The 23,026-nt window shown below is 32.9% G+C and overlaps 1 protein-coding gene across 1 annotated transcript; it reads left to right on the forward strand.

The window, feature by feature from the left end:
- The first annotated feature begins 5,707 nt into the window (after positions 1–5,707).
- On the forward strand, positions 5,708–13,505 carry LOC103313532 (uncharacterized). Its single transcript, XM_064355315.1, has 17 exons — positions 5,708–5,922; positions 5,961–6,030; positions 6,080–6,312; positions 8,099–8,302; positions 8,350–8,411; positions 8,459–8,636; positions 10,894–11,059; positions 11,105–11,259; positions 11,309–11,501; positions 11,554–11,713; positions 11,760–11,938; positions 11,982–12,208; positions 12,252–12,321; positions 12,371–12,576; positions 12,622–12,825; positions 12,869–12,930; positions 12,983–13,505. Exons 1-17 carry the CDS (start codon positions 5,737–5,739, stop codon positions 13,224–13,226), a joined length of 2,799 nt encoding a protein of 932 aa, XP_064211385.1. The 5' UTR covers positions 5,708–5,736; the 3' UTR covers positions 13,227–13,505.
- The last annotated feature ends 9,521 nt before the right edge of the window (positions 13,506–23,026 follow it).

Raw genomic sequence — 23,026 nt, forward strand, 5'->3', positions numbered from 1 at the left:
CTTCCTTTTAAAAATTCAAATAATTAAAAAATGGTGGATGCGCCGGGTTATTTATTAAAAAATAAATAACTCAAAAACTAAAAGTCGTAGAGTAAAACGGTGTGTTTCAGTGACTTTCGCGGCTTAGTTTGCGTAATATAACACTATTTTCACAATCCTAGCATAGTAGAAAACTTACTTTTAAAAATTCAAATAATTAAAAAATGGTGGATGCGCCGGGTTATTTATTAAAAAATTTATAACTCAAAAACTAAAAGTCGTAGAGTAAAACGGTGTGTTTCAGTGACTTTCGCGGCTTAGTTTGCGTAATATAACACTATTTTCACAATCTTAGCATAGTCGAAAACTTTCTTTTAAAAATTCAAATAATTAAAAAATGGTGGATGCGCCGGGTTATTTATTAAAAAATAAATAACTCAAAAATTAAAAGTCGTAGAGTAAAACGGTGTGTTTCAGTGACTTTCGCGGCTTAGTTTGCGTAATATAACACTATTTTCAAAATCTTCGCATACTCGAAAACTTACTTTATAAAATTCAATTAATTAAAAAATGGTGGATGCGCCGGGTTATTTATTAAAAAAATTTATAACTCAAAAACTAAAAGTCGTAGAGTAAAACGGTTAAATTTGGTTGAATTTAAATTAATTTAGAACCCTTTGGCGCAGATACTATTCAACGCTCAAAGCGCCCTCAATTTTAATAAACCGTACTATTTCTTTGGGTGCAGAAAATCTTCTAAGTTTGTAATTTGTTCGTCTCCTAAGTTATAGTTCTCTGTAGTCTAGAAAAACTCAAAAAAATGTGTCACCAGAAATACACTCTATTTGATTGAATATTATGCACTTTTCATTAAACTCGCAGTAAAAGCTCGCTTGTTTGAAAAAATGCTTTTGAAGCTTGTATTAAAAAGTGAAGTAAGACGCGGCTTTGAAAACTTTGTTAATAATGAATCCCTCTTACTTTAATATAATAAAGTTTAGTATCTTATAAAACTTTTTCCAAAACATTTCGTTTTCATAAAATAGCTGTATTTCGAAAGTTCGTGTTGAGCTCAAAACGCGAATAAGTTGCTACATCTAACACGACGAAACTTCGTGTGATAGTTAAGTTGAACAGTGTGTTATGCATCATTTATCAGTCCAAGCTGACATTTTTACCTTGCAATCGCTAGAAAAACACTCGCCCTTTAACAAAATAGAGAAAGCTCGCCTTTCCACGCACGTAGAAAATAGCAAAGCTTTATCGGTTTACAATTTCGATCGTCTAAATCAAACACACAATAAAATGAAGTAAGCACTTTTTGCGCACTGTAGTTAATAAAAATAAAGTTGGCGGTACGTGAGTCGTTAAAAAGCGGATTGTGGAGTTAATAATAGCAGCTTTGAGTTTATTGTTACTGTTGCCGTTTTACCAGTTTCGAATTGAAGAAAAATCGCAAAAGTTTCCGAGTTTCCGGTTTGAGGTGGTAATGTGTGCTCCATTACCTGATTTAAATCGTCGGAAGAGTATTTCGAGCGCACTAAAACAACGGCTTCAAACTTAAACTAGTATAAGTCAAAAAGTAGGAGAGAAATATTCGCTCCACATGCCTGGAACTAGACCAATCTGAAACTTTAGCCCGAGGTAAAATATGGGCGGAAAAATCAACACTTTTTCACTGCTTGCAAGCTGCACTTGTGGGAGGTCCCCTGAGATTGATTTTCTATTAACGCTCTTAATTAATGTACATTACGAAACCACTTTAACGAGCAATTTGAACTTTCATTAAACATTTATTTATGAAGTAGTTCTCGGGGCGCAAATTAGGCCCGTTTGAATAATAGATTGGTTTTTTTACCGATTTGTCGTGCAAGTGTTCGCTTCTCATTTAGCTTGTCTCCTGTGGATTACAGAGCTGGGGAAATTACCGGCTGGTAAGTGGTAGGTATGTCTGTCTCCTAACGGCTGGTTTATTTATGGAAAAGAGTTGATATATAAGGACTTCCCGGTCCGTATTCCCAGTTTTCCCAGGTAATAAAATGAATGTCGTTTGCTTTCTGGTGGCGTTTTGCGTCGTTATCTCTTCCGTCAACTGTGTTTTTCCCGATATTGAATTCCTCAAGGATTTTTTCACGGATCGAAACGCTCTCCTCACCATTAATAATTGCTGGAGTTATGGTATAAGGCGTTTTGTTGTTGGCCCTTCGCTCCGAATATGTTTCAGACAAGAATAGGGTTTTTCTAGAACGGATGGCCTTGTCGCAAATGACACAGGTTGGGTTTTATAAAAATGATGACATTGAAGCGCTGAAGAAATGGTCCAATAGACATTATTTGATCCTGGATTTTCGGAGCTGTGACAGCTCGGAGAAAATTCTGGATGAGGTATCACTATTTAATTATTTGTAAAACATCGGCTTGAAACGTGTTATATGATCCCAAACTTGGAATCATTACTCTTTGAGACAGTGCGATGTTCAAAGGAAACTCCAAATTACGATGTTTTACCCGTCTCATGGGTCTATGAGCAAAAACGGGCTCTGTTACTTAGACATTTATTAGGGAATACTTCAACTTAAAACCTCTACTCTGATAACTTTGAGACAAAAAAATATTTCAAAAGATGGAATAATTAGAGACCGGATCCTAGCAAACTTTCCTCACCCGGAATTTTAAGAGTTTTTTTTTAAAAACTCGAAATTTTGTTGCGCTGAATTATTTATTAAAAAATTCATAACATAAAAACTAAAAGTCGTAGAGTAAAACGGTTTGTTTCAGTGACTTTTGCGGCTTATTTTGTGTAATATAACACTATTTTCACAATCCTAGCATAATCGAAAACTTGTTTTTAAAAATTCAATTAATAGAAAAATGGTGGATGCGCCGGGTTATTTATTAAAACATTTATAACTTAAAAACTAAAAATCCTAGAGTAAAACGAATTGTTCCAGTAAATTTTGCATCTTGTTGTGCATATAATAACACTATTTTCACAACTCTGTCTTAGTCAAAAACTTTTTTAAAAACTTTGCTTAGATTAAAAAATGATGGATACGCAAAATTAGTTATTAAAAATTTATATCATAAAAGCTAAAAGTCGTAGAGTAAAACGATATCTTTCAGTGATTTTCGCGGCTTATTTTGCGTATTACAACACTATTTTCACAATCCCAGCATAGTCAAGAATTAATTTTTAAAAATTTAAATTATTGAAAAATGGTGGATGCGCCGGGTTATGTATTAAATAATTTATAACTTACAAACTAAAAGTCGTAGAGTAAAACGGTTTGTTCCAGTAAATTCTGCAGCTTGTTTTGCATATATTAACACTATTTTTACAGTCCTAGCTTAGTCAAAAACATTTTTAAAAACTTTACTTAAATTAAAAAATGTGGATGCGCAAAATTATTTAATAAAAATTTATAGCATAAAAACTAAATGTCGTCGAAAAAAACAGTTAGTTTTAGTGACTTGTGCGATTTATTTTGCATATTTATTATAACACTTTTTTTACAACACTAGCATAATCGAAAACATATTTTAAAAAAAATTAAATTATTGACAAATGGTGGATGCGCCGGGTTATTTATTAAAAAATTTATAACTCAAAAACTAAAAGTCGTAGAGTAAAACGGTTTGTTCCAGTAAATTTTGCCGTTTATTTTGCATATTATAACACTCTTTTTACAATACTAGCTTAGTCAAAAACTTTTTGCTTAAATTAAAAAATGCTGGATGCGCAAAATTATTCATTAAAAATTTGTAACATGAAAACTAAATGTCGTAGAGTAAAACGGTTTGTTTGAGTGATTTTTGCGGTTTATTTTGCGTATTATAACACTATTTTTACAACTCTAGCATAATCGAAAACTTATTTAAAAAAAATTAAATTATTGAAAAATGGTGGATGCGCCGGGTTATTTATTAAAAAATTTATAACTCAAAAACTAAAAGTCGTAGAGTAAAACGGTTTGTTCCAGTAAATTTTGCCGTTTATTTTGCATATTATAACACTCTTTTTACAATACTAGCTTAGTCAAAAACTTTTTGCTTAAATTAAAAAATGCTGGATGCGCAAAATTATTCATTAAAAATTTGTAACATGAAAACTAAATGTCGTAGAGTAAAACGGTTTGTTTTAGTGACTTTTGCGATTTATTTTGCATATTATAACACTATTTTTACAACCCGAGCATAATCGAAAACATATTTTTAAAAAAATTAAATTATTGAAAAATGGTGGATGCGCCGGGTTATTTATTAAAAAATTTATAACTCAAAAACTAAAAGTCGTAGAGTAAAACAGTTTGTTCCAGTAAATTTTGCAGTTTATTTTGCATATTGTAACACTTTTTTTACAATCCTAGTTTAGTCAAAAACTTTGTTTAAATTAAAAAATGCTGGATGCGCAAATTATTCATTAGAAATTTGTAACATAAAAACTAAATGTCGTCGGGTAAAACGGTTTGTTTTAGTGACTTTTGCGATTTATTGTGCATATTATAACACTATTTTTACAACCCTAGCATAATCGAAAACTAATTTTAAAAATTTTTATTAATTGAAAAATGGTGGATGCGCCGGGTTATTTATTAAAAAAAATGTATAACTCAAAAGCTAAAAGTCGTAGAGTAAAAGAGTTTGTTTCAGTAATTTTTGCATCTGTTTTTGCATATTCTGACACTATTTTTATAATCCTTAAATCTGGTCTCTAACCTGACACAGTTTTCTTTAAATTATCTTCAGTTAAATGCAACCAACACGTTCGTGTACCCTCTCAGATACCTCTGCCTCGTGTCTATGCTAGACTTCCCGACCTTCTCTTTGAAATTAAACGCCCTGCAGCTCCTCCCCAACGTGGAGGTAGTCTGTGCAATTTTCGCCGTGGAATCCGTGTTTTTGCACCAGCCGTACAAAGTGGCGAAGATTAACGAATTAAGTAAAACCGCGCCACTCATGTTAACCATGTTATTCAAATTAGCCCATTTCAGCGTGGGAAAATTATGGAAATTGGTCATTGAAGAGCGGCCTCTTTGAACACTACTCCAAAATTCCAACACCTCAAAGACGAGCCAACTTACAGCAAGCTAAACTAACTGTTGTAATTGTACTTTACGAAAACGACACGTGGAATCATTTAACGGATTACAGGTAAAAAGTTAAGTTAAGTTTTGTGAAATAATTTTGTTTTAGAAACCCCGGTATTGATACTTTCACCAAGCAAGACTTCGAGTCAATGAAGTGCGTGTTTGAGCACTTGAATATTAATTATTCTTTAAAAGGGGTGGATAGTTATGGTTATTATAATGAAACGACGAAGAAGTTTAGCGGTTTGGTTCACGAGATACAACGTGGAGGAGCAGATGTGTCAGGTAATACACTTCCGACGCTTCAGAGATTATGTCGAAAGGAGTTATTGCAAAATAAACGAGGTTTTAAGTCCTTTTTTCGCCAAGCGTTCGCGGGCTTTTTGAGCAACTGTATTTTATTACCAATTTTTTGCAAAACTAAAAAAAAGTTTTTTAAATATTTGTTATTATCACAGTAAAATAATATTTAATTTTCCAACAAAAAAACAAAAAAGTAATAAATAAAATTAATAATTTTCTAGTTTCTGCATTTTACGATTTTACCGTTTAGCTGTTAACAATGTGTTGATTTAGTTATGTGTGGAAGTTGTAAGGAATGTTTTTGCGTGTACTAGGCGTTTCAATATACTTCACTGAGGACCGCTACGCTGCCGTGGACCTGATAAAAATGGGCAACCCGTTGGCAATCCGCTTCATAGTGAAAAAGCCCTCAACTTCTTACATCAAAAACATATTTTTCATAACGTTCAACGATAACGTATGGATCGCCGGTCTCATCATCATGATCATTTCCGCTCTGGCCGTAAAAATAATCCTAAGTTGGGAAGTAAAAGAGAAGACGGTTTGCATCAAGGTTTGATTTATTCATCCAATGTCTAGTTTTGATCGTAGAAAGTCAAGCAAAACTCGTATAGTTTGAGCGACGTGACTCTAATTGCCTTGGAAGCCGTTTGCCAACAAGGTTTTTCCTCCCGAAAATGAAACGTAAAGAGTGTAGACCTTAATTTCAGGAACTACAACCGAGCCTCAGAGCCTGTCAGGCCGAATTCTCGCTCTAATTCTCTTTGGCGCCTTTATGTTCATCTACGTGTCGTACAGTGCTAACATTGTTGTCCTCCTGCAATCAACGACGAAAATCAACGACATACGAGAGCTGCTCGAGAGCAGGATTGAAGTCGGCGGCTGCCAGACGCACTACATGAGGAATTATTTCGAAGTTATTGGACAAATACAGGCCGTCACAGCGAGTTGGAAAAATATTTTCAAGTTTACAAGTTTTCGAAATTAAGCGAAAAATACACTTTAGAAAAATTCTAGAAAAGTGAGACTTTCGGCATATTAAAGAAGACAGTTCAAACTTGAAGGATATAATTTTTTAACTCACTACAGTCTAGCAAATGAGAAAATACAGAAGTTTGTTTCAAGTTGAATAACTTAAAATTTTTAAATAAAACGCGCTGTTTTCTATTTCCGTTTCTAAAAGACTTTTAAATTGCCTCTATATAAAAACATTAACAGTTTTGTCTAATTACTAAAGACCGGATATTTAGAAAGTGATATAACTTTGATTAATATTATTTAATTAACAATTTTATTTTTCGTAGATTTTTATACTTAGAATTTTTTGTACCGTTTATTTCATTTTATTACTAATTATTTTTTTGCAATTTTTTGAGTACCTCATAAAAATTGCATTTTATTCACCAGTTCAATAGCTTTAACAAGTCACATGTCTGTTGTTTTTAATGATCTTATGTTATTTACTAAAATTTCAGACTTAAAAAGAAAGAGTTAATAAAAAAGTAAAGAAAAAGTAAAAAAATTAAAAACATAAAAACCAAGTAAGTAATTTCCACGCTAAAAAACTAAACAAAACTAAACACAAAAAACTAAAAAAGAAAAAGAATAAAAGTGACTGAAAAACTGAGAAATCGAAAAAATCCCCATTGTCAAAAATGCCCAAGAATTTATTACTTCTAAGAATTTATTCAGCGAAAACTCAATTATTGCGTAAAATTTCTTATAAGTAAACCAATAAATCACAAAATTATGTTAAAAATTACATTATTTTTGCAAGTTCTGAGAATTAAAACACGTTTTTAGATAAAAAATTAAATGTTTTTCACTGTTTTTATTAAACTGAAACAAAAAAATTACGAAATTTTGTCGAAAATAAATGAAAATTTACTTTTTCAATGCACTTATTCAACAAAATCTCAATTATTGCTTACAATTTTTAAAAATCAAGCCAATAAATCACAAATTTTGTCAAAAATGACATTATTCTTAATTAACTAAGTTCTAAGAATTTAAACACTTTTTTAAATTAAAAATCAAAATTGTTTTCCAGATTTTTTTAAAACTTGACTTCTAGACTTCTAACTTGTGGCATTTGAAACTTGTGTTTTTAAATAGATAATTTAGTAATTATTTAAAAAATTAAACAAAATGGTAATAATAATAATAATAATATAGATGACAAAGTGCTTTAATAAAAAAATAAACAATAAGAAAGTCTAGCTTGAAGCTATTCAATTTAACCTCAATAAAAAAATAATAAAAACTACAAAAATAGTAAAAACTAAAAATAAAATTATAAACCATCCAGAAACGAAAATAAATTTTAAAATTACTTAAAAACCATAAAAATAAAAACCATTGCCAGTTTTTTAAGAAACTAAAAATAGGAAAGAATTATTTAAAATAAAAGTTAAAAAACAAAAAAAATAAACAAATAAAATCATTTATTACCATAACAGTCGTATAATTCACTTGTGTAAAGTTAAATATTTTATTACTATACTCGTATGTTTAAAAATGCAATAAAATTAAGAGCATTTTATTTAAAAAACCATTTAAAGTTTCCTATTTTCATTTAAAGTTTCTATTCTATTTCGTTTCTAAAACTCCTGTATTTTTAAAAGTATTTTTAGATAATGCAAAAATTTTGTAAAAGATCGGCTTTTCCAACTCGTGGAGACTTCCTGTAGGTACACTTGTTAATTTTTGGCTAAAAAGTGTTATTTTAGTCGATCAAGAAGGGGCCTTTGCGCGACCTATACTTGAAGAAAATTTATCCCGATCAATATTTCCCTCTCGAGTCCGGGATGAAAAAGCTGCAACAAGGGAATTTCGCGTTTCACGTTTTATTGCAGGCGGCTTACGTGTATATCCTGAAAAACTTCACCAATTACGAAATTTGCGGATTGCAGGAGCTGCCGGGATACATCGAAGTGAGTTAAATACAGGTCGGGAATTGTTGAGTGGTTTTTTCCTGCAGGAGAACCGCGGCTACGTCGCCGTTCCCAAGCACTCGCCCTACAAGGACCTGCTCAAAGTGGCGTAAGCGAATTTTTCCGATCAGAAAACGCAACTCATATTTGCTGCAGGATATTGAAAGTGGATGAATACGGCCTGCAGAGACGCACCAATTTGCGCGTTATTATGAAGCCGAAATGTTTCTCCCAATCGGCGACGTTCAAAAGCGTCGGCTTTTACGACTGCGAGCAGGTTCTCTGGATTTGGGTTTTCGGGACGATTTTGGCGCTCGTGCTTTTTGTCGGCGAGGTTTTTTTCGATCGGTTTCTGGCAAGGAAGTGGCACAAAACCCTACATAACTTTGTCGGCAGATTTAATCAAATTAGATTAGGGGACGCGCCATAATTAAAAGCTTTTGCGTGTCTTTGTTGGATCAATAAATTCTTCTGCTTTAAAGTAATTATTTAGGTCGCATGGCACAAATGAGTGGCTTGGTGCACACTTAGCGTGAAAATAGAAACGAACAAGGAAAATATTGTTTAGGCAGTCAAGTCGATGATAAATTGTGATGAAGTTTGTTTAACCACAAAACTAATAAGCTTGAATGCTTGCGTTTTCTTTCGGCTGAAGACTGAAACATTGTCAAAGGGGCTTACAAAGAAAACGTTCGTCATTAGAGGAAATGAGGAAAAGCGCGTATTTGTTTCCTAAATTATGTTTGCAGTATTGATTGGCTTCAAATACGAAATAAACCGAATGATGTGCGTTGGTAATTAGCAAAGCAAGTTAAATATTTGTGGCCCCACACCTGAGTTCACATTAATTATTGATCATTAAAATTATAAATTATGTCCAAAAAACTAAAAAAGTTGTTTTTCCTAGTTGATACCTTTCCTCTCCAAAAAATTATTAAACGATTACAAGCTTAAAAAAATTAGACTAATTTTTTTCGACGAAATTTTGCTTAAGAACAATCAAAATTGAGTGAATTAGTCAAAGTAATATCAGCGCCATTTTAAGTTTTTGCAAAAAATAAACAAAATTGGCTAAAATATAATACAATTATTATCAATTTCAAAAAAATTAATAATTTTTCGGACAGTTTTAGTAAAATTTTTCGTAAAAAAATTTATTTTTTTTGACAATTACAATTACAATTACAATTACAAATTACAATTTAATTTACAAGATTCAAAAAAGACAAACATAATAGCCAGACTAGTAAAACTGAGTAATTTTTTGAGCTGAGATTGATGCCATTTTGTACAATTACTGTATTTCTGGGTAAACAACTTGTTTAAAAAAAACACAAAAAATATTTTTGAAATTAATTTGATGACTTTCAGAGAAATTTCGAGGAAAAAATAAAATTTCAGCTCTGAAACATACTTAAATGTTTATGAAAGACAGAAATTACCTTACATTACTTGTAAGTAAGTGGTCGTAAAAAGTTTTTGTGTAATAAATATATTATCTCTGATTAAGTCTATTGAAATAATTTTTATATATTCCTGGCAATTTCTTTTATAAAAGAAAATATTGAAAAACATTAAAACATAGTCAAAAACGTTTAAAAATCGAAAAACGTAAAATGCACACAATTTTTGGTCTAATTTGTTAAAATTTCAGTGCTAAAATACTCAAAAAATTATGTAAAGCTAACTGTCCGAACTTCAAATACATCAAGAAATATCTTTGAAATTGAAAAACCGAAAAGGTTACTTTTCATAGTTAATATCTTGTTTATGCAAAAAATAATTATAATAACAAGCTCAAAAAAACAGTAAATAAGCTTGAAAAAAGTAGAAATATTTTTGTTGTTGTTGTATTTTTGTGACTTATTTTGGCAAAATGTTGCTCAAAAATTCAAATAATAGATAAATCAAAAACATCTACATCAATGTCCATTTATTTTGTACTTTTTATGTGCATTTTGACAAGTTTATATAAAATAAATCATCCTCGATCTAAAAAAAGTGACAATTTTATTTAATATTTGTGTGTTTAAAATGACAATATTTAAAAAAAAATGTAACATTCTACACACAATTTGGAAGGATAATTACGTAGAAAGTGGTTTTATAGAACGTAGAGTAAATAAAACTATTAAATTCGTCGCGACGTTTCGATTCTTTTTTGTATCACCTTCAGGTTACCATCTTTTGGTTGTTATAATTGGAGAAAAATTTTCGCTGATGGTAATTAACGTTTAGGAATTTATTCAAGGACAAATAAAACCAAATAGAGAATTAATAATTTATTTAGCTATTGTTTGTACACACAGTTTCATAAAGCACATATTAAAGCGTGTATAATAATTGACTATTATAAGGTTGATTTGACGTGATAAATATATGTATAAAATAAAAACTGCTTAATCAATTTTCTCGTCACGTTCACAAACGTAGTTGTGGGTAATAGATAAAAATATTTGCCTTTAATTAATGCAGAAAAGTATGTATTCATCGGTGACATTTTTTAAGCACTGGTGGAACAAACCTACATATTTCCATGTCACAGTAATGGTTTATTGAATTATAAATCTGAGACAAGAGGTATATAACAGGAATCGACTCTTCCAGACTCATTCCTCAAAATGAAAATACTCCAAGCGTTTATTTTATTCCTTGCATTTGAAAAAATTTGCTCCACTGAAACCGACCTCCAATTTCTAGAGGACTTTTTCAAAAATCGAAATGTTGCACTTAGTATTCACAACTGCTGGACTAAAAGTAATTTCAGGTTTAGCCACCGTTACTTAACTTTACCAATTTCAGGCAAAAATAACCAACTTTTGCGTAAAATGGCAACCGTGGGCCAGGTGGGTTTGTATCACCCAAGCGACATTAACGACTTGAAAAAATGGCCCAGTAGCGCCTACTTGGTGCTAGATTTGCGTGAATGTGAAAGTTCGTACGAAATTCTAGCCCAGGTTTTTGCAAAAACTCTCCTGAAATAATTGTTTGAATAATCAATTTTAGATCAACAAGGCAAATATTTTTGTTTATCCGCTGAATTATTTGCTGCTAGTCGACGAGGCGGCATTTTCCCCTCTTTCCGAAACCCTGTCCCGGTACGAAATTCTGCCAAACTGCGAGCTTGTGATAGCCGTCTTCACTGCCACTTGCGTCTTTTTGCACCAAACTTACAAAGTGGGGAAGATTAACGAATTAAGTGAGACTGCAAAGCTCGTGTTTGTGCATGTTGCTGGAAATTATCATTTCAGCCTGGGAGAGGTATGGAAATTGGTCGTTAGCGAACGGTTTGTATGAGAATTATCGAAACGTTCCGAAACACCAGAGACGCGTCGACCTGAAAGGGGCCAATTTGGCGGTCGGGCTTGTGATTTTCGAGAACGACACTCTCAACCATCTGACTGATTACATGTTAGTCCAATCGAAGTTTCACTTGGCTTTCATTTATCGATTACAGGTATCCTGGGATCGATACGTTCACCAAACAGGATTTTGAGCCGATGATGTGTGTTTTGCGACACATGAACGTGAATTACTCGTTCCTCGTTGTGGATAACTACGGGTATGTGGACGAAAAAACGGGACTTTTCAGCGGGTTGGTGCGGGAGGTGCAGACTGGAAGGGCTGACGTTTCAGGTAGAAGAAGGCAATTTTTGTAGTTCCTACCCAATTATTTTAGCCGGCTCGATTTTCTTCACAAAGGAGCGGTACGAAGCTGTTGACTTAATCAAACAAGGGAACCCTCATCCAATTAGATTTGTGGTGAAAAAGCCCTCAACTTCTTACATCAAAAATATTTTCCTGATAACTCTCAATTCAAATGTCTGGGTGGCCTCGACGGTGATTCTGGCCGTTTTCGCGCTGGTTGTTTACGTGATACTTAATTGGGAGGCGAAAAATAAGGAGGTGGTAGCACTTTTGATTTTCCTTGTCTCAATTTTCCTTCCAGAAAGTCAAACAGAACAAGTACAGTGTGAGCGACGTTACACTTATTGCCCTCGAGGCGGTGTGTCAACAAGGTTTTATTAAAAACTAAATCAAAATGTGTGCTTTGAAAAAGTTTTGCAGGAACTACAACAGAGCCCCAAAGTTTCGCTGGAAGGATTCTCAGCCTGATCCTGTTCGGAGCGTTCATGTTTATTTATGTGTCCTACAGTGCGAATATTGTGGTTCTCCTGCAGTCCACGACGAAAATTAATGACATACAAGAACTGGTAGACAGTCGGATAGAAGCGGCTGGCTGTCAGATTCATTACATGAAAAATTATTTCGAGGTTCTGTCTTTATTACAAACGCTAGACATTACTCAGCACTTGCAGGGCGTACGGAAAGGCCCACTGAGACACCTATACTTGAGTAAAATCTACCCTGACCAGTATTATCCGCTGGAAGTTGGCATGAAAAAAGTCCAGCAGGGAAACTTCGCCTTCCACGTCTCCCTGCAATCAGCCTACGAGTATATTTTACACTACTTCACAAACTACGAAATCTGTGGCTTGCAGGAACTCCCCGGATATATTGAAGTTAGTGCCGGGCATTAAAACTCGCATTAATCCATTTTTCTAGGAGAATTTGGGTTACATAGCCGTACCGAAACTATCTCCCTACAAAGATCTGTTTAAAGTGGTGTACGAGTCGTATCTGGTTTTAGGCACAATGTACAGCTCTGCTTGCTTTCAGGATATTAAAAGTGGATGAATATGGATTGCAGCGACGCACAAATCAGAGAATTCTGATGAAACCGAAATGTTTTTCACACTCAGCGACTTTCAAAAGTGTGGGCTTTTACGACTGCGAGCAGGTTCTCTGGATTTGGGTTTTTGGGACGCTTTTCTCACTTGTCGTGTTTTTTGCCGAAAAATTAATTCATCATTTTGCACACAAGTTTCACGCGAGACAAACAAAACGGACGGACGACATGTAATTTCCTCACTTAAATCGCAGACGTTAGAGTTACATCTACGTGCAAATATAGCCCGAAATAAATGTGCGGGAAAAAAAATCTGCTCCTCAATCTCTTTCAGCTTGTGTAGAACTATGGATAGTTTGTTACTTAGTGTCTAAATACACCCAGACTTTTTACCATTTCAGTACGATAACTGAAATCACCGGCAAATTATGTTATCTGACTGTATTTATTAATATTAAAGTACGTTTTGTTTGCCTGACGACGTTTGTTATTATTACTATCTTTATTATTATTATTATACCACACTTTAAAAAAATGTAAAAAGTGCAACAATTAACAAAATAAAAAATATCAAACAAAAAAAAATATTTTGTAGCGTTTTATTTTTATTTTGTACAAGATCAGCCATTCTATTTTAACGGACGGGACACTGCACAAATTTTTAGATTTTATTTTCAGCTTGTACTAACAGTATCAGTAGAAATAAAATATTCTTTATATAAACTTAGTACCAGTCAAATTGTTTCTAACTTACAATTAGAACCACATTTTTAAAATCTAAAATATGAGCAAGAAAAAAAAAATACAAATTGATGACGGACGGGACACATAAAAACCTCACAATGTTTTCGTTATAAAATTCTTCTAATTTTTGAAACCACATAACCGCAGAATAAGGCAATGTGCAACGATTTCTGATTAATTTACTTTTTGCTCACACATGACGGACGGGACAAAAAATCATTTGTGTAAAAATAGCTGTATAAATTCTATTCAAACAGGTTTTAATTATTAAAAACCTTCACAATATTAAAATTAAACAGTGGAATGTAAAAATTTTTGGATTTTTTTTAACAAAGTAAGAAATAAAAACATTCTATATTCGCGATATCGGACGGGACAGCAAAAAATGTAAAAATAAAAAAAAATATTACTAATAAATTTATTTACAAATTTCCATTTTCTAAGCTTCAAAAAACTAAAAAACAAAATTATTCAACAGTTGTAGTATACCAGAATTTTATTTTATAGCCTAAAAGAGCTAGTATGTAAATTTCAGTTAAATAACTTTAAATTATCGTCTCTCAAACTCTTTTTTGCAAAATGCATTAAATATAAAGCAAATCGTATATTTTAAAAGACACTTTGTATTTGACAAAATTAAATTAATGGGTGAATAAATAAAGGTTCACATTTTTCGGAGTGATTTTCCTCCCGTTCTGTATGCAGACAAAAGTCAGATAAAATCGTGTGCAATGAACTCGCTTCGAATAATTCAAAGTTTTAGTTGGTGATCTGCGAAGAAACCGTATCTCTCGTCGGATTCGGGTTTAAGGAACGGAAACAACACAATCCAATCTAAGAATGGATGTATTTTAGCGAAACGTTTCCATACAGCTGCCATAACTACCATAAATAATGCACGAGATGAAGTTATTTGCCGTCAGGTTTTCAATTTCTGTTTGCTGGCAGAAAAACATGACGTGACATGTACCATTTGTGACGTTTGTATTCGAGCAAATCGTCTTTTAGATACACATCTAGACTAGACTGGCTGAAAATTCAATACAATGGCTTCAAGAATGCAATATTGAAATGGTAAAAAAGTCGGCAGCAGTGATGAATGCATCCATCTGGCAATTAAAGCCCTAATAAGCCCGATCACAAATGCAGCAAGTTAAATGAGCTCACACCGCCATTTCTCGAACTAAACTCATTACAAGTTTGCGACTACAAGTGGAATGGCGTCTGATGGCCGCTTTATCATTTGTTTAGGCTTCTTATCGGTTTCTGATTTATCGACGGTGAGCTCGCGTTTCCCCTCGAATTGTAAATCAACAAACATAATCCGGAAGTTGTTTAAGCCGCGCTGAATGTACGTGATTTAGTTGCATGTACTGAACGCAAGATTACAATGCCTGATACGGCCCTGGCACCGCTCTATAAATACAACATCGCAGGATTAAACAATTTCGTTTTTTCGGCGAGTTGTTGAATGAGACAGTTTGCGCATGTTTAACGCGTGTGAAGAACAAGTCCTCGACAAACACGCTGCGGGTTCGTGTGTAATCAGTCTGTTAGTTGTAGATTATTCTATCGCGCATACACAATCAGCTAGTTATCTCGAGAATTTCCTCTCGAGAGAGGCTTAATCAACTTGTTCGTTCGGCGTCAACGTGTGCTGCTGCCCATCGATAATACCGGAGCTGACGTTCTTAAGGGAGATCCAGAGGAACAGACAGGCTTAACTCGATGATCTTCGTTATTCCCTCTTCGCGCCACGTCGGGTTTAATTATTTTACTGTTTTTAACTCGATTATGGTCTAGTGATGCTTTTACAGCAATTTTTATCTTCCATCAGCGAGCAATTTTTACTCGGCTTCCTGTGCATTGAATTCAATTGTGCCTTTAGCGAACCAATTCAGAATAAATTTGAAATAATGTAATTGAAAATATTAATAAAAACTCAAGAAAATGTTTGTTTGGCTATAAACTGGTAAACCTGGTAATTGGTATAAAGTATGTTGAGAGAGTATCACTTATGTAAGCAGTTTGAAGTTTTAAAGTTGTCCAAACAGTGGCACAGCTTGTTTTAAAATAACATGGGCTTGCAGCCAAAAACATAAAATATTGCATTTTTAGAGATTTATCGAGGAAACGAATGTCAAAGGAGCAAAAATGGTGGATGCGCCGGGCTAAAATTAGGCGATGTTTCAAATAATCGTTGCCTGATTTTTTTTACAGCAAACTGTTTATTTTGTGTTTTTTTTTTAATAAAGAATGCTAATAAAAAATTTGTTTTATGTTATTGGCGCAGTTATTTAAAATTGAAAGAACACTTTTTTGTTTAAATTTGAAGGTGACCAAAAACTTTTACATAGAAAAATGCGTAGAGAAAAAAATACTTACCCAAAAAAAATCTCTCACAGATAAATATTGAAAAAATCGTTAACTCAACTTTACAACTTTAAAGATAGCTTTAAAAATATTCTAAAATAAATTAGTTAGAAACAATTTAATAACGATTACACTAGTTAACAATGTTTTTTACCAATAGGTAAAACCAATAAAATAACATATTTCTATTCCAAAAAATCTTAATACCTTTCTTCATAAGACTTTAAATATTGATAAAAACATCTACCATATTGATGGTTTGAGCTTTCCAAGTTCCCTTAAGTTATTTTAAACACAAACATAAAAAAATTGTTTGGGCTTAATTTACATTCACCTGGCAATTTTTTAGAAGCAAAGAAAATATTTAATAATTTGTTAATCACGTCATTAACGAATTCCAAAAACACAACAAAAAATTGGATTAATATTTTTCAATAATTAAAATTGACACAGATTGGTTTTTTTTGTACTGATTAGTGCCAGTTTCTCTTATTATAACCATAATGACATATCTTTATTTATTAGCAGAAAACAAAATCATTATAAATTATCTCTTGATAATTTTTTTTAATTAGTGTTAATAGAACAATATCTGTGTTTGCTCTATCGAATATCTCAGCTGGTATTTTAAAGCAAGTTTCTCGAAAACTATTGTATACTTTAAAATAGTCAGTGAAATAGCGTTTAGAATCCCCACTTACTAATGTTGAAAAAACAACTTAAAGCAATTTTTTTTAAAACAAAATTATTGATAAATTTATAAACTTGTCATTTTTATTAAAACATAATTTTTTGAACTTTATAATGTGTGAGAAGAATAGCATGATAACAAGTTAATAAGTTAGTCTTAAAGAAAGTAGCAGATGCAAGAAGATCAATCGGTTAAGATTTAAATAATAGAATCAGAAAAAATTCAATAAATAAACTGATTTAATTTTGAAAAGTCAATTAGTAGTTGCGTTTTAAATTATACTTTTTCTAAATAGAATTCGAGCAAAACTTGATTCTAAATCATTTTTATTTTTATTTGTTGAATTATTATTTTACGAATCCATCCAGAATAGCAGAAATTATTTTTCCCTATGAGTTCATTTTTCTATGTGCATTTTGACGGTTAAGTTTTATTTATTGTAGGTTTTTTTGTGAGTATATTTTTTTTGTGGAACCCCTATTTCATGAATACAAACTTAGGCACGTTTCTGTACAAAAAAATTTAAAGTATATATAATTTAAACTTACGAGTAAATCGGGTATTTTTATTGGTTTTATTTTTTGGTGACTTCATTTTGCTGATCAATCCTCAGATAAAATATTATAAATTGATAAAATATTCAATTTCAATTGGAGGAAAATTCAAATTTTCTTGGTAAACTTTGATACGTTTAAGTCTTTTTTTGCGTCTGTATTTTGCTAATAACCAAAGTTTCGTAGTTTATCCACTTCCCAACGGAGATTTACAAAAATAATAAACCCGCAGTAATGGGATTTTTAATACTTGCACCATTCCTTCACTTTGGGATTTATGTGGCAGCGATGTCTTGTAATTCTCTGGGCATATTTTCGCGACGAACATCCTCTAACAAACACTTTTCGTACGTGCTTCTATAATTTCGGCGTTTTGACATTACGTCCACGTTTTTCGTCTTTAAACAAGCTCACGAGACATTTGCCCGCCTAAATTAGACTGGATGCAAGTTGAGCCGGCTCTTATTTAATCTTCCGGCTTTGCTCAAAATGCATCGAAATGTGGAGCGATAGGACGGCCATCACCGTCCCAAAGCTCGCAATAACCGTAAAAAATGGTGAGATTCGAGTTGAAATTTTTTTATCGGAATAGACCGCGCTGACCTTCCACTTTATCTCCGTGCCGATGAAATTTATGTAAATTATGAAGAAAACTGTCGGCGAACGCAACTTTGTTTTTATTTAAACGACTGGAGTTTTAAGCCTTCCAAACAAAATTTGCATTCTTTAACCGCCAGAAATTTGGATTATTACAAATTGGGCTAAGTAATTGCCTGTCTCGTTTACTACATTTCTCACCTGATACATCTAATCTTTGTAATTGTTGTTCTGCTGCTAACCCTAATTATCTCTGTTGTTTAGTTGACGTAACCTTAATTATCCCCAACTGTGATACAATGAGATACCTTTGCAGCAGTAATGTGCACAAGTTCTGGCCAATTAATAATTTTTCTAACGTGTAAATTGAGGAGCGGTTGGTTTTTTATTGGGGAATGGCCCGAAAAGAGCGGTGTGCTTTTAGCTACCCTACTCCCTGTTGTGTGCATATTGCCTATCAAAGCAGAACGCGTTATTCGAGCCTCTTGTGGCATGCTGGTGCTCATCCCGAATTAATTATAATCCGGTAAATAAAATAACAAAGATAAACATCCGCACCCTTCCTGCCCGTAACGATGTAAATGTAGATCAGAACTCGTGTTGATGTTGCTTCACCTTTATTTATCTTTGTCAATTGGTGAAAAGCGCCCAATTAGCATGCATGAGCCGAACTGTCGATAAACAAAAATTAAAACACCGACATCACCTCAAATATTAAGTAGCTGTGCCGGGTTTTACGACGCTTTCGGGGGGTGTTTTGTTTTCCATTACACAACAACACTTGTTAGAAGGGGTCGTTATGTTTAAATATTGCCCGTTTTATTAAAATTTACTTTTCCTCGGCTCATTTTAGACTGAATTTTTTCGTTGCATTATGCGGAGGGACTTTGTTTCTCTTTTTATGGAACCGAATTATTAGCGCCATTACGATGCGGATGATGGCAGGGAAAACGGGCCGTGGAACTTATTATATCAAAAAATAACGCACTAGCTTTATAGTAAATTCCACTGCTTAAATTCCGAATCCTGGTTATTAAGTTCGGGAAATTGTGCAAGTCGTTTATTAAAATGCTGAATGTTTCATCCAATTTCCTAATTCTAGCCGTAAAATTTAGAGGATCAAAGAATCGATAATGGACTTGGCCATTAAGCGCCAAAGGTAAAGGGATTTGGGCTCTTTAAGGTATCCAAATTTAATTATGCAAATTGAGCTTATCTCCCAACAACGACCGCTTTTCTATTTGTTGACCAAAACCAAATTTTCTATTAGTTATTTGCGTTATAGTACGATTATTATTATAGTTATTTATTTACGAGTAACTATGTCTTTAAAATAGTAGACTAGCCACTAAACAAATTATGTGTTTTTTTTAAGTGGTTACAACGCAATAAAAATTTAATTAACTATTTGTTTATCTAACAAAATTTACCGACAATTAGTATCGATTTATCTAGTAGGACATGAATCTGGAAACAAATTTATTTCTAAAAACAGCTTTTATTAATTAAAATCTGATAATATTTTTAAATTAAAGATAAATTTTTTTAAAATATATCTACTCCTTTGAACCGTTTTGTAATAAATTAATAACTGATAACATTTTCGGATAATTTTTGTTATACCATGAAGGCTTTTTAAATAAATATTGTTTTCCAAATTGAATAAATGGATAACTTAAAGTCGAAGCCTAACCAAAGTGGAAATAAAAAGAAGAAGGAATTGGACTAGTTTCGGTATTTATTTATACCATAATCAGCAGTCAAAACATTTTAAAAAACACAGGATAAAACTACGTAAGAATTTACATTTACGTGTTTTTTAAGAACAAAACAATAAAAATGTTACAAATTATTATTTTTTTTTTTTTTTCAAAAAGAAAGAAGGTTAAATTTCACTTTTCAACTCGGCAAGATTTAACCTTCTTCCTGTGTTTTAAAATGTTTTGACTGCTGATGATGGTATAAATAAATACCGAAACTAGTCCAATTCCTTCTTCTTTTTATTTCCACTTTAGTTAGGCTTCGACTTTAAGTTATCCATTTATTCAATTTGAAAAATTTAACCTAACTTTGAGATGGTCAACTCCCTCAACTTCACCAAGAAATATTGTTTTATTTTAACCAGTTACTGTATTAATATACAATATGTTCAAAAATGGTTGTTTATCAAGTCACCTATGAAATTTAAAGGTAATGTGCCGCTTAATTTAAATTGTGAATGCCGTCAAAGTGACAGATCCGCCAAATAATGCAAAAGGCTTGAAATCTATAAAACGAAAGAATACACAACAAAAAAAATTACGGAAAAATAAAACATAAAGCAAGACCAACTTTACCTTTGAAAGAACTTTTCCAAAAAAATGGAAAAAAGTGAGTAAAATTTGACCGAGAAACTACAATAGTTATTTGGAAGAAGCGACACAGTGAATATGAATTCCATAGTTAACTTGATAGACAACCATTTTTGAACACATTGTATAAAAAATAAAAGTAAAGATGCAAACAAATAAATCCAATAATTTTTTTTGACACAAGATATTTTTTCTATTAGCTGTTTCAAAACTATAAAAACGCCAACAACGCATTTTCTCTCAAAGTTAGCTGTTGTAAACTACTCAAAAACATCAAAAAAATACAAAGTAATATAATTTATACTATCAGTGAGAGATCTGACTGTTAGTAACCATTTTACAATTTTTATACAGTAAAATCTCTCAACAACGGACACCGGTAGAGAATCTTAAATTGTCCGTTGTGAAGAGATGTCCACTAATGAGAGGTAGGCAATTTTAAATAAATAATTTTAAACAACATTTTATAAACTGCCCACCAAACATATTCAAATTTAAAACAGCAAAAAAATATAGTATTTTACAAAAAATGTTTTACTCGACCGCAGAATTCCTCAATAAGGAAAGTATGAAAGCGTACTGAATATGTTTTGTATAGCTTTAATGTATTTCATTCTTTCAATTTTTTCAGCATGTTGATATCTGTAAGATTTCTAACAATATAGACATTTTGTTAAAAAAACTTTTTATTCTTAGGTATATTTTATTTAAAAATTATTTCAAAATAAAATTTAAATTATTAAAAAAAGAAACAAAAAGATTGTTTTCCTTAAAATCGTCGGTTTTGTTTTTTATAATAATGTTTCAAATGATACATAATTTTAGTTATTTTTTAACACGTTCAAAATATTCAGACATCATTTACTGTGGTAAGTGGCAAGTTTTCTCTTTATCACAATCGTCTTTATCATTTTTTTTTAATTATGGATTTTCGTTATAGAATTTTTCATCCACTTCTACAAGGTCCTTAATAAAGCAAATGGTCGTTCATTGAACCACCACTTTTTCGGTCTGTCCGTTGTAAGAGATAAATTTATATGATATTATAGTAATTAAAGAATTTTTCCGGCTGTGTCCGCTATAGAGAGAGTCCGTTGTAGAAAGGTTTTCTTACATTATTTTCCAATGCTTTTGTAACGTTTCTACATGTCCGTTATTCGGAGATGTCTATTAAAAGAGGTTGTTTTTAAATAATATTAAGCACAGCTAATAAGTGTGCTTGGCTTGAGTTTTTGAAATGCTCCCATTGATGTAAATATTTCACGTCAAGTCTCCGCATGCAGATTCGTTACCTGCCGCCCCTTAATGTTATCACGTGTCACCTGTCCTCTGCCACAAAAACGCAATACAAATCGCCAAAAACGAAAAACCTGAGCACGATTTGTCAAATCATTGGTGAAAGAGCGCCGTCACACAATCCGATTGTCAGAGGGTGAATGTTCCGTGTCGTCTGCGAAATTGGGGCTGTCCTCACACAATCGGACGGATAGACGTTGGGACGTTTTAAAATTGATGAAGAAATGGAAAAACTTTGCAGATTCGCGACGCCACATGGCGCCGCATATGTCACTTGCTTTCAAGAAAAATATTCATTCCGTGGCTTAATTTAACAACACAACAAATAATTGTTTGGCTTCAAGGATAATTCCAAGGACGACCGTCGAAATTGCATTAGGACATGCGAAAGTTTCGTTCGTTTGGAAAGTCGGGCATTGTCCGGACTTCAGCAGATGACACGGTCGAACTGAGACGACCTCACAATGGAATTATTGGATTTGCTTGCCGGTTCATTCGGTTGAGAGTCTTCAGACTTGCACGAGATTTTTTTAAGTCAAATAACATTCTTCTTCATTACATCATGGTTGAGCAAACTGTACAAAACCAACAGCTGGGTAAATTAGGGAAAATGACGGACGTTTATTCGGAATTTTAGAAATGTATCGGGGTTTAGGGGTTCTCACGTAACCAGTGGTGGAATGTCTATAACGAGGACTGTTAACGACGATAACAAGACACGACATGCTTGAAAATTGTACGTAATACGCTATGTAATGTATTTCTAAGAGGGTCTTGTTCGGGCATAGCGCATTGTACTGTTTTATTGGAAGAAGGTTGGAAGGCTCTATTCAAATGCACTGGTGCATCCACAAAAGCAAACACTGCAGGAGGAAATATCGTGTTGCATTTGCGATTTCCAGGAGCGGTTCCTGCGACTTGGAAAAAATTCCAGTTCAAGTTACAATTCTTAGTTAGTTCGATTTATTCTGTCAGTATTGTGTTTTAAATTTTCTGCCAAATCGTTCACTCAAAAAATTACCGGGGTGTTGGTTGATATTGTTAGTGCTTAGGAGGTATTTAAGGTGTAATTGGAAATGTGGCTTGGTTGTTTTAAAAATCGCAGTGTTGTTTGGTTGATCTGCTCACGTTCCTGGCTTGCTAAGCAATGTCGCGCAATGCCATTGTTCCAGCTTTTGCTTTTATTCGTCCCAACAACGAGCAATTCTGCGGCGTGTTTTCGTCGTCTCCGGCTACATGTGCAAACAGTGCGGATGCTCGAATTAGATTACAGTTGCACTTAATTAAGTTTATAAACGGATCGTTTTGTATACAAAGGCAAAAGACACACGCGGACGCAATCGTTTAAAGCAGACAGCGACATCAAGTGGCGGCAACAAACGTAATATGGGGCTCAAACCAAGAATAATGTCGCGCAATTTGCCCTAA

The sequence above is a fragment of the Tribolium castaneum genome, chromosome 3 (assembly GCF_031307605.1).
Source record: "Tribolium castaneum strain GA2 chromosome 3, icTriCast1.1, whole genome shotgun sequence".
NCBI classification, from domain to species: Eukaryota; Metazoa; Arthropoda; class Insecta; order Coleoptera; family Tenebrionidae; genus Tribolium; species Tribolium castaneum.